This window comes from Dipteris shenzhenensis, chromosome 26 (assembly GCF_047967505.1).
Source record: "Dipteris shenzhenensis isolate YYH24624 ecotype China chromosome 26, Dip_SZ_1.0, whole genome shotgun sequence".
NCBI classification, from domain to species: domain Eukaryota; kingdom Viridiplantae; phylum Streptophyta; class Polypodiopsida; order Gleicheniales; family Dipteridaceae; genus Dipteris; species Dipteris shenzhenensis.
In genome coordinates, this window is record NC_141621.1 from 26,773,275 (window position 1) to 26,789,388 (window position 16,114).

The following is a 16,114-nucleotide window of genomic DNA, read 5'->3' on the forward strand; positions in this document are numbered from 1 at the left end:
AACCCCCTTTTGGGATAAGATAAATGAGACCCTCAGTAAGTGAGTCTAGCATCTCACTTGAGCCCCAAATGCCCTACAGGGTTGAGGTAATGTGATCCCCAATCTGATCCCAAAATGAAATAAAGAAAGAGGGTGAACTTTATGTTGGTGAATGGTGCATCAAGTGAGACTATTATATCTCCAGTCACCAACATAGGTAAGTACTGCCAAATAACAACTTGAGCATCATCTCTGGCCTAAGTGTCAGGATCTGATGTAAGAAGGGAGGCATAGAAATCTGTGGCTACCTCCAAGATGGTATCTGGATGTGTTTGTAAAACTCTGTTTGAGTCAACAAGCCGTGAAACTCTCTCCTTACTATGTCTGGGTCCAAGAGTAGAGAAAAATTGCTTGTTAACCCTACCTCCCGTTTGAGTCCAAAATGACTCTTTGGCGCTCCTAAACCCAAGAAAACAAAGGGGGCTGCTGATGGGCCTCGGCCAAAAAAGTGTCACTAGCATGGATTATGGCACGAGTTTTGGCAATGAGTTGCTCCAAAGATGGAAGCTCCTTCTGAAGGGACAGGAGCAACCTCATCCACACAAGAAACAAGGACACGAATATCTATTGCTTGTAAGGGAGGGTCTGTGGCACTGTGAGAAGCCTCCCGAGGTGGAACTGGCTCAGCAACTCTGACTGGCACCCAACGGGGGACGACTAGAATAGGACATGCTGATGGTCTTGTTTGCATTGTAGAAGAAGGTCCAGGATGAGAAGCTGACGGTCTTGAGTAAGAATTGGAAGGTCCAGCAGCGTGGAAGTGGCAAGATGTGCAGTAGATTGTGAAGTAGGTCCAGCTGAGGTGGTGCTATGAGGCGCTACACCCATTGACCTTTTAGGCCTTTTCTTTTTTCTCTTGCTTGGGCAATCTCTAGCAAAATGCCCATGGGTCCTACAGATCCTACACTGGTCCTGTCTCCTAGTGATCTCGACTCTCTGCCTGAAGAATGATTGGACTGGAGCATGATGTGGTCATCTATACTATTAGGGTCAGAGACAACGACTCTAACACGTACCCCATCTGACCTGACTGCCCCGACTGCCGAAAAAGCATCCCAGGAGGGGGCGGTCCTTGTGACCATCTTGAAAGTGGCTCCAATGGAAGATAAGAGTCGATGGTACACCTGCGGGAGGCTGGGGAATCCGAGGAAGAGTGAAGACATCCAGCTATCCTTCTCCACAAGGTCAAAGCTCAATGAGAAAGGTGTCAAGAAAATCCTCCTGGAGCTCAGTGTCAAAGGACTAGAGGTAGGATGGAGATAAAGAGGAGGAGGGGGGGAGAGGTTAAGAAAGAAAGGATAAGGGAAGAGGAGGAGAGGGGCAGGGGCATGGGCACGGGAAGGGAGGTGGGGAGAGGGGCTGAGATAGACGAGGAGAGAGGCTGAGGGAGGTGAGGAGAGGGGCTGAAAGAGGCTTGAAGGGGGGGGTAGGGGGGCGAAAGTAGGGGCTGAAAGGGGCGGGGGTAGGGGAGAGGAGAATGGGGCTGAGAGAGGCAGGAGTAGAGGCAAGGGTAGGCGGGGGTAGGGGTTGAGGGGGGCGGGGAAAGGCAGGGGTAGAGGTGGGGGTAGGAGTGCGGAAAGGCAAGGGTAGAGTTGGGGGGTAGGGGGAGATAGGTGGGAGTAGAGGCGGGGAAAGGGGCAGGGGTAGGGTCAGAGATGGGTGGGAATAGAGAGGTAGAGAGGGAGCGGAGAGTGGCTGGAGAGGGAAGGTAGGGAGGGGACTGAGGGGAGGGAGGAGAGAGGGGCGGGGAAGGGAGGCAGGGTGAGAGAGGGCAACACTATAGGTGGGGAGCAGTAGTAGCAGCTAGTGTTTTTTTTTAGTGTTCAAAAACTAGTACTCAAAATCCAAAACTCCAAAATCCTGAGATAATAAGAGATCTGATCAACTATGATCTTGGTCCTATGGCAGACCTCTAATGGAATGTGAAGACATCTCGTATTTGTCTCTATCACGTCGTCTGTCACTACGGTGGGGGGTATGGTCTCCATGACTATCTATGGCAGGCCATATCGAGAGTGACACTTTGACCCTAATGGTCCCCTCTGAGTAGGGATCTGAGTAGGGACGAGAGGTTGAACCTCCATCATGTGCTCTAGTTAGCCTCTGCATGGTGCATAGTCTCTGCATCTCTGGCTCCAAAGCTGCATAGTGTCTCTTTGAGCTAATCCACTCTAGCCTCATATTAGCTAGCTCCTCCTCCTCCACTCCATTATGTCCTGGGGCTAACTCTAGTGTGTAAAGATATGTGACATTGTATCTAGTCTAAATCTATCTCTTGTGTCATCATCACCTTAGAGGTGGCTCCCCAAGTCAAAGGAAGCTCCATGTCAATAGACCAGCCACTGCACGAGTTGGCCCAATCGGATTGATGAGCGCCACATGGGATGGACCTCTAAATCCTATAAAAGAAGGGTCCCTCCTCTAAATCCTATAAAAGAAGGGTCCCTCATGTATTTTCAATCAAGCACACATCAACAAGTGTGACTCCCATTTCGCCTCTCCTCTCTCTTGAGCTCTTAGCTCTTTCCCTCTTTCAAGAATCCATTGTCCCTCTTCTACCACTACTCCCTCTTCCACAAGGTCTCCACCCTATTCCTTCAGTTACCCCTCAACCTTTCTACTTCTCTCTCTTGAGGTGGGACCTTGACTCTCTTGGCCTTCTTTACCTCCTCCCTCTTTGTTTCCTCAATTTGATATCTAATTTTGAATTTGTCAAATTACCCACTCTTTTCCTTGGCTTCAAGCAACTCTTTGCTAAGGAGAGAAAACTTGAATTTGTAAAATAGGAATCCACATATCTTAGACATGTCATTTCAATAAATGGTGCTTGTATAGCTATGGGAAAGTCAGGTTGGAATGAGAGTGTCCCATCTTAAGAATCATAATTAAGGTGAAATCCTTCCTTTTATGAAAAATTTTCAAAACTTCATATGAGATTATGCTAAGATAGCATTAACCCTATCGAAATTTGCCCAAAAGGCTAAAAAAGGGAAGTATAATAACTATTGACCCATACCTTATACAAAACATGAGGTTACATAAGTTCTTATGCCTTAGAGAGTGGATCTTAGTAAACCATTTGTCATTTTTATAAATGTGAGTGACTTTGCTATTAGAGTAGCTCTATTCTAGGATGATAGATGAGTAGCTTCTCAAAGTATAAAGCTAATTGAGCCATATTATAAACGGGCAATGCATATGAAGGAGTTGCAAGCTATTATTAATGCGTTAAAAGACTAGAGACATTGTTCATATGGGTCTACTTTAGTGGTCTACATGATAATTCACCTCTAAAATATTTTTACAATTGGTCAAAGCTTATGCACGAGTTTGACTTCAAGATCCATTATCATAAAGAACTTACCAAGAAGGTAGTAGATGCCTTCAGGGAAATTGGCATTGTGAGCTAAATTTGAATTGCAAAAACCCATTTAGACATTTATGACTTTCTTGAGGGCCTTTATCCAAATAGGATTTCCATGTGTGGTATAAAGTACAAGCTAGGAATACACCTTATGGTAGTAAGGTCAAATAGTATTCCATCCAAAATCGCCTAGATTTTTTTAAATGGGCAAATATATGTACCTCCAAAGAGTACAAAGAGCTTAGATCTAGTCAAAAGGCTAGATGGGACTACTTCTTAGGTACAAGCACTTGCAATCTCTTAAAGGGATAGTTTTTTCTTTTTTTATAATAGAAATTATGTATCATATTGCATGCATGTACTTTTTAATTCTTTGGGACATGTACATTGTCATGCATGTACTTTTGCATTCGTAACTTAAATCGTTTCTTACACTCGTGCATGTTTCATATCTCATGCATGCATGAATTCATGTATGTGTGTCGTTGTGTGCTTGAAGTAACTTGTCTATTGGATGCACTTGCATGTGCACATAGGGTAGGGTAGTTGAGCATCATTGAGGATGCCCATTCAATTATCATCTATACACCACAATTTGCATTAACAAATGGCATCAAGTCAAATTTCGATTGGTTCTAAGTACAATGTTAACAAAGGCTCAACACAAGCTAGTTAACTAGGTGCTTTGAGAGCAGCAACTAGAGCATATAGATAGCATGTCTCAGAGAGATGGAGGGCACAATACAAAGCATTGATAGGTTGCAAAATTTGAAGGCTAAGTTTGTAGAGAACTCAATATGATAGCTAGAAGTAGATGCCTAAACTAACGAGCTTGATAATATCTTGAAGTGCAGATGTAAAGCATTACTTTGGGTGGAATCCTACATCAGCAATATCATGACACATTTTGGAGAAGCACGTATTGCAAGGCCATCATTTGTTAACAATGTCAAGGCATCATAGATGGAATGGTGGGATTCAACATGGACTTTGCAAAAGAGTAGAGTCCTACAATTTGACAAGAAAACCCTCATGATTGAGAGTTGGGAGAAAAACTTTGCATTAATTTTTGTGATGGATGGAGTTAAAGATGTAGGGAGGTGAAGTGTAAAAGCTACATGGTGGGCTAGTCAGTCCAACTAATAGGTTGTCTTGGCCTATTGCAACGTAGATGGTATGCTAGACAATGGTACCAGCATGAAATTGGGGCTCATAGACAATCTTGGGTTTAGGTAACATAGGGCAATGTATCCTAACTTTGGGACAGTTAGGACATGTAGTACCCTTGGTACATTTAGGGTAGTTTTAGTGCTGCGACAATTAAGAAACATTGTGGCTTTAAAAGAGTGAGATGAGGCTCATTTGGTCTAGACACTTGTTATTGCAAATGCCTTGACACCTTGAAATACCTGTCTGCAATGCTAACATGTTATTACACTTGTTCAATACACCAATGAAAGTTTGATGATCTTCTGATACACCTTCATGGTGCTTCTATGCATAGCATATGCAGTGTCTCCATGCTCACAAGATCATGATATTCATCTAACTCAAAGCCACCTTTTGACCTATTCGGAAGTGGATGGTTCTACCTTTCGGTAGGCACCTTGTTATTGCAAATGCCTCATCACATGCTTCCCCTCTTCTAGTGTTGACACATTCCTATATGCCTTGAATACACGAATGAAAGTTGATGATATGCTAAACAGCATCTTTGTATAGCTTGTCCTTGTCTTCTTGATCAATATAAACTATGATCATGATATGCACATAATCACATTAGGATGAGATAATGCATTGAAGGCATGCTAAACATCCTCCATGCTCCCATGTTTTAAATAACTATTCACCAAAGTGCTTCCCATAAATATATTTAACTCAAAGTCATTCTTTACTACTTGGGACTGGATTGCTCTACAATGGCTCTACCTATTGTTAGGCAGCCTATTCTTGCAAAAATTCCCTCAAATTTACATTCAAGGACCCCTCGTCTATGTTGTTAGGCTACTACAAGCCTTAACACATAAACAAAGATTCCTTTGATTTGCTATAACACCTTCCTTTGCATCTGTGTACACAATTCCAAAGTGAACACATTGTTTTCTTGCTTGTCATATCCTTGGATTAGTGTATTTCACGTCAGCACATTAAACTAAGGCAATTTAACGAAGATACGCCTTGCATTCTTTGTGCTGCAACATTTTGAATATATGTCCCCAAATGAGGCTCCCATAAATACATCTAACTCAAAGCCATACCTAACTACTTGTGAATGGATGGCTCTATCATTTGCTAGGCACCTTGATTTTGCAAATTTTCCATCAAGAAACTTTGCCTCTTCAATTCTACTTTAAGCCTTCAATGCACCCACAAAAGTTTGATGATCTACTGTGACACCTTCTTGGTGCATTTCCATATAGATCTCCAAAGCTAGCATATTATCCTCACATTGTCTTCTTGCTCAACATATATCCCTACATCATGATATTCCACATGATCACATTACAATAAGGCAAATTGCTCAAAAATATGTGATGTTGCCACATATTGCAGACAAGTCGACAAGATGGCTCCCACAAATGCATCAAAATGAATTACCCTCTCAACTACTATTAGAAAAGGGCTCTAGTTTTTCACAAGGTACTCCCATTCCCCTCTTCAAATGCTACCAGGCTGCCATAAGTTCAATGCACCAATTTTTTACTAAGCTACATAATCCATCATGCCTTCATATATAAAGCAAGTTATGTTTCCAATATAAGTACCAAAAGGTCCAAAAAAATCAATATCAAAATTGGTTCTATGGACTGTATCCAACCTATATTCAGCTACTATTCACCATGTATAAGCCATTTGATATCTAGTGTAAAAGTTAGATAGACATTAGTTTTCAAGTGTCAAAACTTCAAAACTGCAATATGCCATGTCTACTCCAGTTTAATATTCAAAGTTCTCTGGGGTTTTAATACTGCAATCACTTAGTCTAGTGCACGTTACGTTGCACGGTTCTTCCAAATCCAAAGTACTGACTCACCTATCACGATCCCACAAAACATCATGGTTAGTACTATGCATGTTGCATGGGGAAAGTAGGCTTCAACATTAGCTCATGATTCTTATCACTATGACTCCATCCATTTCATATTAAGAAGAGCCCCAAAGTATTAAAATGTCGTTATAATAGGTGCACAAGAACCCCCACCATATTTGTAGTAAGCATCAACCCAATAAACGGGCTGGCTGTACGAAGCATGGACTACATTTATTCACTGAGCTCAATTCATTATTCCCCTAAGATCTAGTAAGCATACTTGGTCAGTGGTGTACCACATGTGACAAAGTGTTTAGCATATTGCACTTGACTAATCATATGTACATGGGTACTATATTTTTAAAAAAGCACCATTTTTAAGAAAAAGCTTAATAAATTGATCGAAAATGCAACATTAGTCTGCAATTGCTTTATACTTCGATGATATTTATTGGTTGGGAGTATGCGGATGCACTTCAAAATAAGGGATAACATCGTGGCCATACTAGCAGTCTACTACATGTTGGAGGATATATAATATGTAGAAGTTTGCATGTTCATTCCCACACACTCTCTCATGGTGATGTCAAGAGACATCCTTCTTATCAAACTATTACACCTAGTGCTTATATCTCATTGTAACTTCATTTATCAATACAACATACAGTAGCAGCTCGATTCATAATTGCAAAAGGGATGATGGAATACGTTGTGCAACCTATGTACTTTTCAAATTGAAAGCTTGATCCGTCATGGATCATCATTTTTTTGCAAGTCGATTGTCACTCATTGCAAAGACTTAATACCAGGTCCCCATGGAGTGGAAGTGTGGAAAATTTTGACTCTCCAAGCGGGTTCCCATGGTGAGAACTTGCCAACCTTTTCTGGGACAAAGATTTACGCTCCTTCCAGGGGTGGGTAGGGGCACCCCCTAGCAACTAGAGTATTAAGTTGTGCTCCTCTCGCTCAAATATAGGCAGTTTAGTTGATGCATCCAAGGGGTGGGTTGAGGCATTGGGATAGAAAATGAACCTAAAAGTGAAGGCTCCACTCAAGCACGACTATCGGACATTTAGACTCAAGTCGCTACAATTTTTCGCTCCATGGGGACCTTAACAATATAAGGGAAAGGCATACTCCTAATCCGGCTAATGGAAAATCAAATCAAAACTATTGGCATCGGATTGGAGGATTTGATATATATGATGTGGGTCTTAGTCAACGAAGCGAGTAAGGCCACACACATGAACATGCTTGTATAGTGAGCAAGCTGGTGCTATCTCCCCTTATAAAATTGTTCCGTTGCTATTTGGCTTGATTGATTGTATTGGGTGGAAAAGATGAGTGGTATGGCTAATTTATGTAGGTTAGTTGGCATGGTGTCGATGCCACTTATGTTGTTGTGGGGATAAGGGAAGGGTGACTAGTTGAGGAGACCAAGGGTGGTTTCACACGTAGGCACCTACAAGATGAATGAAAAAGGATTGTCTGCCTTGGTTTGACGTGCAAAGTGGTGTCTAGTGATTCATGGTTTTACAAGAGGTGAAAAGTATAAATTGCAAATGGCACACTTCCTTGCCATCCGATGGAGTTCAGTTCGGTGGTTGGAATATGTGCGGGTAAGAAAGAGCAGCCCGTCATTCTCTAGGTTGAGGGGGATACCTATCAGGTTAGGACCCGGGGGAGGGAGAGAGAGAGAGAGAGAGAGAGAGAGAGAGGGGGGGGGGGTGGCCAAAGGGCTTGTTTTCATGCCACCATAGATGTGCACATCTGGATGGTGGTGTGAGCACCCTGTAGGTTTACATTGAAGAAATAGCAGTAGGGTGGTGGTATCCTTCAACGCATCGAATCCACAAGTTGTTCGATTCATTTTGCCACCCAGGGTGCACCTTGGAGTGATAAAGATGTGGAGCCAATCGTAGTTGAATTCAAGGCGTTCGTCTCTTTGGCTCTCTCCATTTGATTGGGATGCTCAACTCTCCTTTGCTTCCAAAGCTTGTCTGACAGTTGCAGACAACTAGCAATTTTCCGCATGGCCTGAAATGCTAAGAGGCCGTCACCATACACCAGCTAGTGGTGATGGAGGGCCTCTTTGCAACAGGTGGCCTCTAAAGGTCTATGCTGTCCCCATGGCTTCCAAAACACCTCCTTGCAATCTACAATTAATTCCTGCAAGTAGTTCGTACAAGGAGAATTAGTTGATTGCAAGCAAGGGATCTACACATCATGGGCAAAATTTTCCGCATGGCCTGAAATGCTAAGAGGCTATCACCATACACCAGCTAGTGGTGATGGAGGGCCTCTTTGCAACAGGTGGCCTCTAAAGGTCTATGCTGTCCCCATGGCTTCCAAAACACCTCCTTGCAATCTACAATTAATTCCTGCAAGTACTTCGTACAAGGAGAATTAGTTGATTGCAGGCGAGGGATCTACACATCATGGGCAAAATCTGAGTTTTCCTTCTTCATGACACCTCTGGCACCTTGCATCCTTCGATGGAGGTGTGGGGGGTACCCTCCCCCACCCCCGAGACTCTCCTCAATGGAGGGTACTGTAGATAAGGAGAATGCGCATCGTGAGGCTATGGGGACCTCCTCTAACCCCAAACCGACCTACGAAGGCCGTATGGTGTGGGTATTTAAAAGCATGTTCACCTGGGAGGAGTGGTTTGCAAACCACCCTGTCCCTATCGGCAACAACTAGTTGTGTTGCTTGAGCCCCTCCTCTTAAGTAGGGGCTAGGAGAAAAACCAGGTTCTCCCTCCAAAGGAACCCAAATTCAATTCCTTGGTTTGCAACCCCCCCCTTTGCGTGAAGGCTCTAAGAGAGCTTTCCCCACGGGCTGTTGGAGCTGGCAAATATGGCAATGTCTTGGCAGTGGGTAGCATTTGTTCCCGCCGAAGGCAATGGAGTAGCATGGAGCCTGCCTCTACATCAATATTTAGGTTTGACCCCATAATGCTTGGGTGGAGAGGGATTATTTCCATCTCCACCGTGGCATTGTAGGTGCTCAATGCTAGTCCCTACATTTCAGGGGCCATGCATGGGAATGTTTCAAGCCCAAGCATTCCCCAGCATTTTTGCTGGGTATGCCAAGCGTGGGAACGTCTTCTAAGTGTCCTGTAAAAGGTTGGGGTTGCACGTACGATAATCTGAGGTGTAAAAGGTTGGGGTTGCACGTACGATAATCTGAGGTGTTAGATGAAATTTCTTCAGGAATGGGAATCTAGAACTGCCCAATATAGCTTACACAATGACACGTGTCGTGCTCCCAACGCCTTTGACAGTTGGGAAAAGGGGGCGGGAGGGGGGTGTCTACCTTTCCCCGGGGAAAGGCGGGCGGCCTTTCTGCCATGGCCGCGCGCGTGCCATGGCCGCCACCTTGTGGAAACAGGCACAAGGAGGCGCCACACACTCCAAAAGTTCAAATCTTGCTCCCCTCCCGACCTCTCCCCCTCTTCCAAATTTCAAATTTCAAATTTCAAAATCTTGCTCGTCTTCAACTACAAAAGCAGGAGTTTGCCATCTTCTCGCCATACCTCAACTGCGCCAAGCTTCTCTGTCTGTTCTGCTCTCTGTGTCTTCGCCATGGCTCGTACCAAGCAAACTGCCCGCAAATCCACCGGTGGCAAAGCCCCTCGCAAGCAGCTCGCCACCAAGGCTGCCCGTAAATCCGCCCCTGCCACCGGTGGCGTCAAGAAACCTCATCGCTTCCGCCCCGGTACCGTCGCCCTCCGTGAGATCCGTAAATACCAGAAAAGCACCGAGCTCCTCATCCGTAAGCTTCCCTTCCAGCGCCTCGTCAGAGAAATCGCCCAAGATTTCAAGACCGACCTTCGTTTCCAGAGTTCCGCTGTTCTTGCCCTCCAGGAGGCTGCTGAGGCCTACCTCGTCGGCCTGTTCGAGGATACAAATCTTTGCGCCATTCATGCCAAGAGGGTCACCATTATGCCCAAGGATATCCAGCTCGCCCGCAGGATCCGAGGCGAAAGAGCTTAGGCTGCAGTGAACGGTGGTTTCGAGAACGGTGTATTTGTACACCACCACTGCTTTTGAGTCTTGTCTGCTCCACTTGATATGTGTTGGATTAATTTCTAAACTGTAAGGTCGCGATTCTTGATCGGTAGTAAGGCAGATTATGCAGGCAATGCGTTTGTCATTCCGTTCTTGCACTCGACTTTCGTTTGCGGTTCTGAGGTTTGTGTAGGATCAATGGGGATCAACTTTGACCTGAAAGCGTTCCACATCAGAGATACCGCTGTAAGTCACTCGATATACAGTGCGCCTTTTAAAAAATTCTATGAGTTTTTAGCATTGTGTTCATAGATATTAATGTTTTGGTGCTGTTATCCTTTCGAGTGTTGATTCGTCTTGATGGAGTATCAGTCCGAACTCTGGTATCTGAGAAAATCTTAAATTTGGCGAGAATGTAATTGCCTCCTTTAGTATGTGAGCTTTATTTGCACTGCCCCTAAAAGGAGTTGTCTATAGCACCTAGAAATTCGGGATGATCGACTAGTGGCAGCCACGGAAATGATTTCACTTTAGTCCTCTCGAAGCTGCTTAGTTCCAATGCACTGTCTTTGCTCCAACCAGGTGTTCCTTCTCTGGCAGCCTATGGTTGTAAGCGTCATACTATATAAAATGTGGTTATAAAGCTTCTTTCTACAGTTGTAAAGCGCAGCATATGGTTGCAAGCGTCATACTATGTAAAATTGGCTCAGAAATCATCCTGGGTTTTGTCTACGTAGCTCAACGTCAAGGACATCATTTGAATTTTGTTCTCACTCTGTACTGATCGTTTATGTTGGTCTCCTTTCTCATTGTTCAACTATCTAACATTTTATTCTGAACGGAGGTAAACACAGCACCAAAAAACAGATGCTGATGTGGGTTGCACAAAGGAGCTATGCACCTGTCCATGGGGTTATCTTCTTGATATGGATTCCTATAGTGTTATGGGCCTTGGCATTCATGTGGGATTATAATGTCTGTTATCAGCCTTTCTAGGAATACGGGAGCTTCAAATTATCTAACGGAGGCTCTGTGGGGGGGGTGGGTCTTCTGCTTTCTTCTGATCAAGACATGACATCTAATAATGTTCACTGTCTGAGATTCATTTTTCAATCTGTGTACTGTGCTTTAAGCAATCAAACCTTCAATAGTTGGACCAGTAAGCTTGTCTGCTTTGAAAATGGAGTTGAGATTTCAGATTTTACTCACCTATAGGTGGACCTGCGATCAGGGCTGGTACTCACAGGTTATGAGCTTATAGAAATGTACTTCACATAACAAATGACTTATTATTAGCACCCTGGATGCATAATAGATCTGTCCTGGCTATTGATGATGATTTTATAGGTGTGTATACAAGTGGCAGGCAGAGTTGGGACTCTTGTTACTTGAAGGCTTCATCGACAGGTCTGTTGATTTGTACCTACAATATGATGTATGTGTGTTGTGCCCTCAGTCTCAAAGTAACCTTCTAAATCAAACTGTCTATAGGCAGGTGGGCAGGACTGTTTTAACTGACATCAAGATCCATAACCACCAACTCAAGTCTTGTGATTCACGTGGCCTAGTGCTGCTGTCAGACTATGGAATTCATGAAGATTTTTTATTCAAGGAGAGGAATTTTGTAAAATTTCACCTCTCTACTTAAATGTCTTTTGTCTATGAATTGAAGTCTCATTAACTGGTGAATTTCATAATGAGTAATTGTTTCACATAATGAAACTAGTGTCCTAAATGGTATGTACTATGATCGAGTCTAAGATATCTGACTTCTCACAAGAGTTAAGACTCCATTCATTTCGCTCATGCAAGAGTGTGCAGACATTGAAGAGCAGATCTACCCAATGCGAGTACATGTAGCAGATAACTTGCTTGAATCCTATCACAGGCATTCCTTGTGAAAGTAAAGGACGTTGTAGTTAAGGAAAGCAGATGAATATAAGGACAATGGTGGGCTGGCCGACTCGTTTTTGGACCCATTTTGTATAATGAAGTACAAGCAGTTATCTCTGCTAACTCCTTCCACGTATGAGTTATTTGGTGCGATATGGACATCATCAGAAGATTTTCAGATCCAATAATAGCTGGACTCAAGGAGGGAAGAGAGTATGAGGGAGGGGAGGAAAGCTCGTGGTGGAGAGAAAGGGCTTCTATTAACAGAGAAATGATGAAAGGGACTAATGACAAGGAAGTGTGCTTCTCTCTTGCATGAATGTGTTAACCTTGTTTGTCATAGTCTAAGGTCTCTAGTCCAAAGGAAAAACCAATAAAGGATATTTCACAATAAGCTCTAAAATGGGCATGAAGGATATATGGAAAATTCAAAATGGAGGTATTACAAAGGATCTAAGGATACCTTGAAATGGAGGTATTCTAGAACAATTGTTATTTTGGAGTTGGGGGAGTTTGACTAGAGTAGAAGCATTGGGCTCCTTGAGTGCATGCATGAGGCTCTTGGGATATTTTAGAACGATTTTTGGGAGAGGTTTAGAATGGAGGATAGTTCAAAGTGAAGGTATTCTAGAACACTTGCTATTTTGCAGTTGGGGGATGTTTGATAAGAGCAGAAGCATTGGCTCCTTGAGTGCATTCGTGAAGGGTTAACTTTAGGGAGAGGTCCAACAAGGGGAATGGGGGTATTATTGGCTTGTCCTTTGGGTAGGTTTAAGTGGAGGGTCAATTTCTTTTTGTGAAAGTCCTAAATTTATGATTGCTTCAACTCCCACTTTCTATTTCTTTCCCTTGAAGTCCTCCACCTTTTTCTCTACTCACTCCCCCCTCTCTCTCTCCTTTATCTCCCTTAGTTTGCCTACACATCATCTCTAGTGTATTCTTTGGGCATGCCCATTGAATGACATTCACATTCACTTTCTATTTTCTCTCTATCTCTCCTTCCCCCCCCACTCTCTCTCTCCCCTTTCTCTCCAATTTATGCTCTCCCCTCCCTTCTCTCTCTCTCTCTCTCTATTTTCAATCCTCTTTTCCATGCTATGCATCCAATTCGTTTTCTTTTTTGATCTTTGGGAGGCCTTATGAATGATTCTCATCATTTGATCTTGGGTAGGCCTCATTCACCTTGTTCTTTTTTGAGAGGGTGCCTTTCTCCTTAGGCCAAAAGACCATCCCCTTGAGTCTTGCATATTATGAAAAATATGCAAAATTACTAAATTTTTATATATTTATGGTAAGAATGACCTTAGATTGTCATATTTTTTCCTTGAATATTGTGTCGCCACCCTTAGATTTTGGACAAGGGCACTTAAATAATGCATATTCAATTGGCACTCGTCATAGTAGAACAAGCCCTTACTATGGGGGGTGTTCAAACCCCATTTTCCCTGTTAGCATCATGTCTTAGGACTATTGATATCTACCAAATGAAATATATCAATGCTTGGGACTTTTTAATCTACTTTTCTTAGTAACCTTATAAGATATTAGGATGCATTTCTACTAAGTGTATCCACTAATTTTGTGAAAAACCATGCATGCCAATCATGGTATTCAAATGAGGAACACAAGCTTTTGAATGATCATGTGTAGCCATGGGATGAATAAATTTTTGTAATTGTAAATATTGGATGGAAACACTCCTATTTTTAAGTTTGCAACCTTTTAAGTATCCTCACTCACATAAAATTGCCATTTCACTTTAAGAAAAAATCCTTTCTAGTTTGCCAAAGACTTTTGACATTCCTTTCTAGTTTGTCAAAGACTTGGGCCTACTGAAGGAGCAATGCTAATATCAACACCTTAGGGAGATGCACATATTGTTACAAAAATATCATTTTGGTTCTCACATAGATATCCCTTATCATGTGCAATGGGAATAAAATTTGTGCATGGTAGGTTTTCCTACCACATGCCACTTAGTGGTGTGACCACCTATTAGAGGGATTCCACTTTCGTGGAAGTGACGATGTGTAGAGTTTGGTAATAAATCCCTCATCTTCTCTCTTTATAAATTCCTTAAAAAGCATCTTGAAGGGCAAAAGGATGAGCTCCCTACATGATGGTTTCTTGTCATGTGTGTCCAAACAATTGGGATTTGGCTAGCTCAAGGATAATTCATTTAAAAATTAGTAATAAAAATAAAAGAGATTTTTGTTTCTCCTCCTTTCACATGCATGGTGGATATTTTTCTTACCTTGTTGAAGAAATTTTGCCAATTATAGGTGTGATAAGGGAATGGGAGCAAGAGATTCTTCAATTACTCATGCACTTCACTTTGCTTTTAGAGAGAGAAGAAACTCTTCATCCCTTCTTAGTTGGTTTCCTAATTTGCAAAAGATCAAAATTGAGCACTATGTTAACTTTACCATCAAGGTTCAAGACAACCCTAGAGAAGGTAAAATCATTGTCCATTGCATCGTAGATATAATCATATCGATTGTAAATAAAGAGATTGCTTTTGACTCATTATCAACATAATTTGAAATTATACAACAATGATTCATAAGAACAATTGACATTTCTAGATTATAATAATGAAACATTGCATTCATAAGTTGAAATTGTACAACAATGATTCATAAGAACAATTGACATTGCTAGATTGCAATAATGAAACATCACATTCATTGAAACAGTGCGAAAAATTCAAAGGAAAACAAAAAAATAAGGCGAAAGTAGACCTTGCTTGGGTTCTAATGGGGGGAGCCCACCAATAGAAAGTTTATTTCACTTGTTAAGAAAGAATTTTCACACATGGATCCTCCAAAAAATAGATTGGAGCATTGCAATAGAGAGATACAAATCCCATGAGACATGTAGAGAGAGAAAGACTAGAATGCCAAGATAAACACTTGCAAACTGATCCCACGATCATTTCCAACTACATCCAAGAATATAATTCTTCAAGATATATCCACAAGAAGTGGGAAACCAAATTTGGAGGAGATCTTTGCCTTCGTTGGAGAGGAATCACCACAATCATAAACAACTCACTTCTAGGGAGAGAACATAATGGTCTAGAGAGAAGGTGTAGATAAAGGCTACAACTACCTAGAGTGAGACTACTAGGTGTGGAGGAGTAGGGTGTTTCACTTTTGCAGCTAGCCTTGCCTTCGTTGGAGAGGAATCACCACGATCATGAACAACTCACTCTTAGAGAGAGAGCATAGGGACTATGACTACCTAGGGTGAGACTATTGCTATGGAAGAATAGGATGCCTCACTTTTGTAGATAGTGTATGTGTGAAATGAGCTAGGGGGCCATGGACATTTTGGCAAGTGGTTGGCAATGGGGTCTCTCTTGGTGCAATTGTTTGCTCTTGTTTGGGCAGATTGCCCACAAGTTTTTCTTGGTTTTAATTGTGTTTTTTAACTACACGAGTTTGGGATGCTTACCACTTGGAATAACTTTAGTGTCACCTGAAAATTATAGTAGTCCTAGAGCACTTTCAGACACTCAGAAGCACTTTTAGGTGGTACTTTTAATAGCTTTGAAGCAATTTCCGATCCACTTCCAGGTGGTGTTTTGTACCTCTTGGAACAGCTTCAGTGTCACTCGAAAATACTTAAAGGCTCAAGAGAAACACTTGAAAGTACTTTTGTGCCAATTTATATTTTTGAAGGCCACCTAAAAGATATTTTAAAAGGACTTCAGGGCCAAGGTAAATTACTTGAGGAGTAGGTATAAGTACTTTAGAATTATTTAAAGTACTT

At 42.3% G+C, this 16,114-nt stretch overlaps 1 protein-coding gene across 1 annotated transcript; it reads left to right on the top strand.

Moving 5' to 3' along the window:
* Positions 1-9,989: 9,989 nt before the first annotated feature.
* LOC147884900 (histone H3.2) lies at positions 9,990-11,020 on the top strand. Its single transcript, XM_087397396.1, has one exon. It carries the CDS (start codon positions 10,022-10,024, stop codon positions 10,430-10,432), a length of 411 nt encoding a protein of 136 aa, XP_087253522.1. The 5' UTR covers positions 9,990-10,021; the 3' UTR covers positions 10,433-11,020.
* The last annotated feature ends 5,094 nt before the right edge of the window (positions 11,021-16,114 follow it).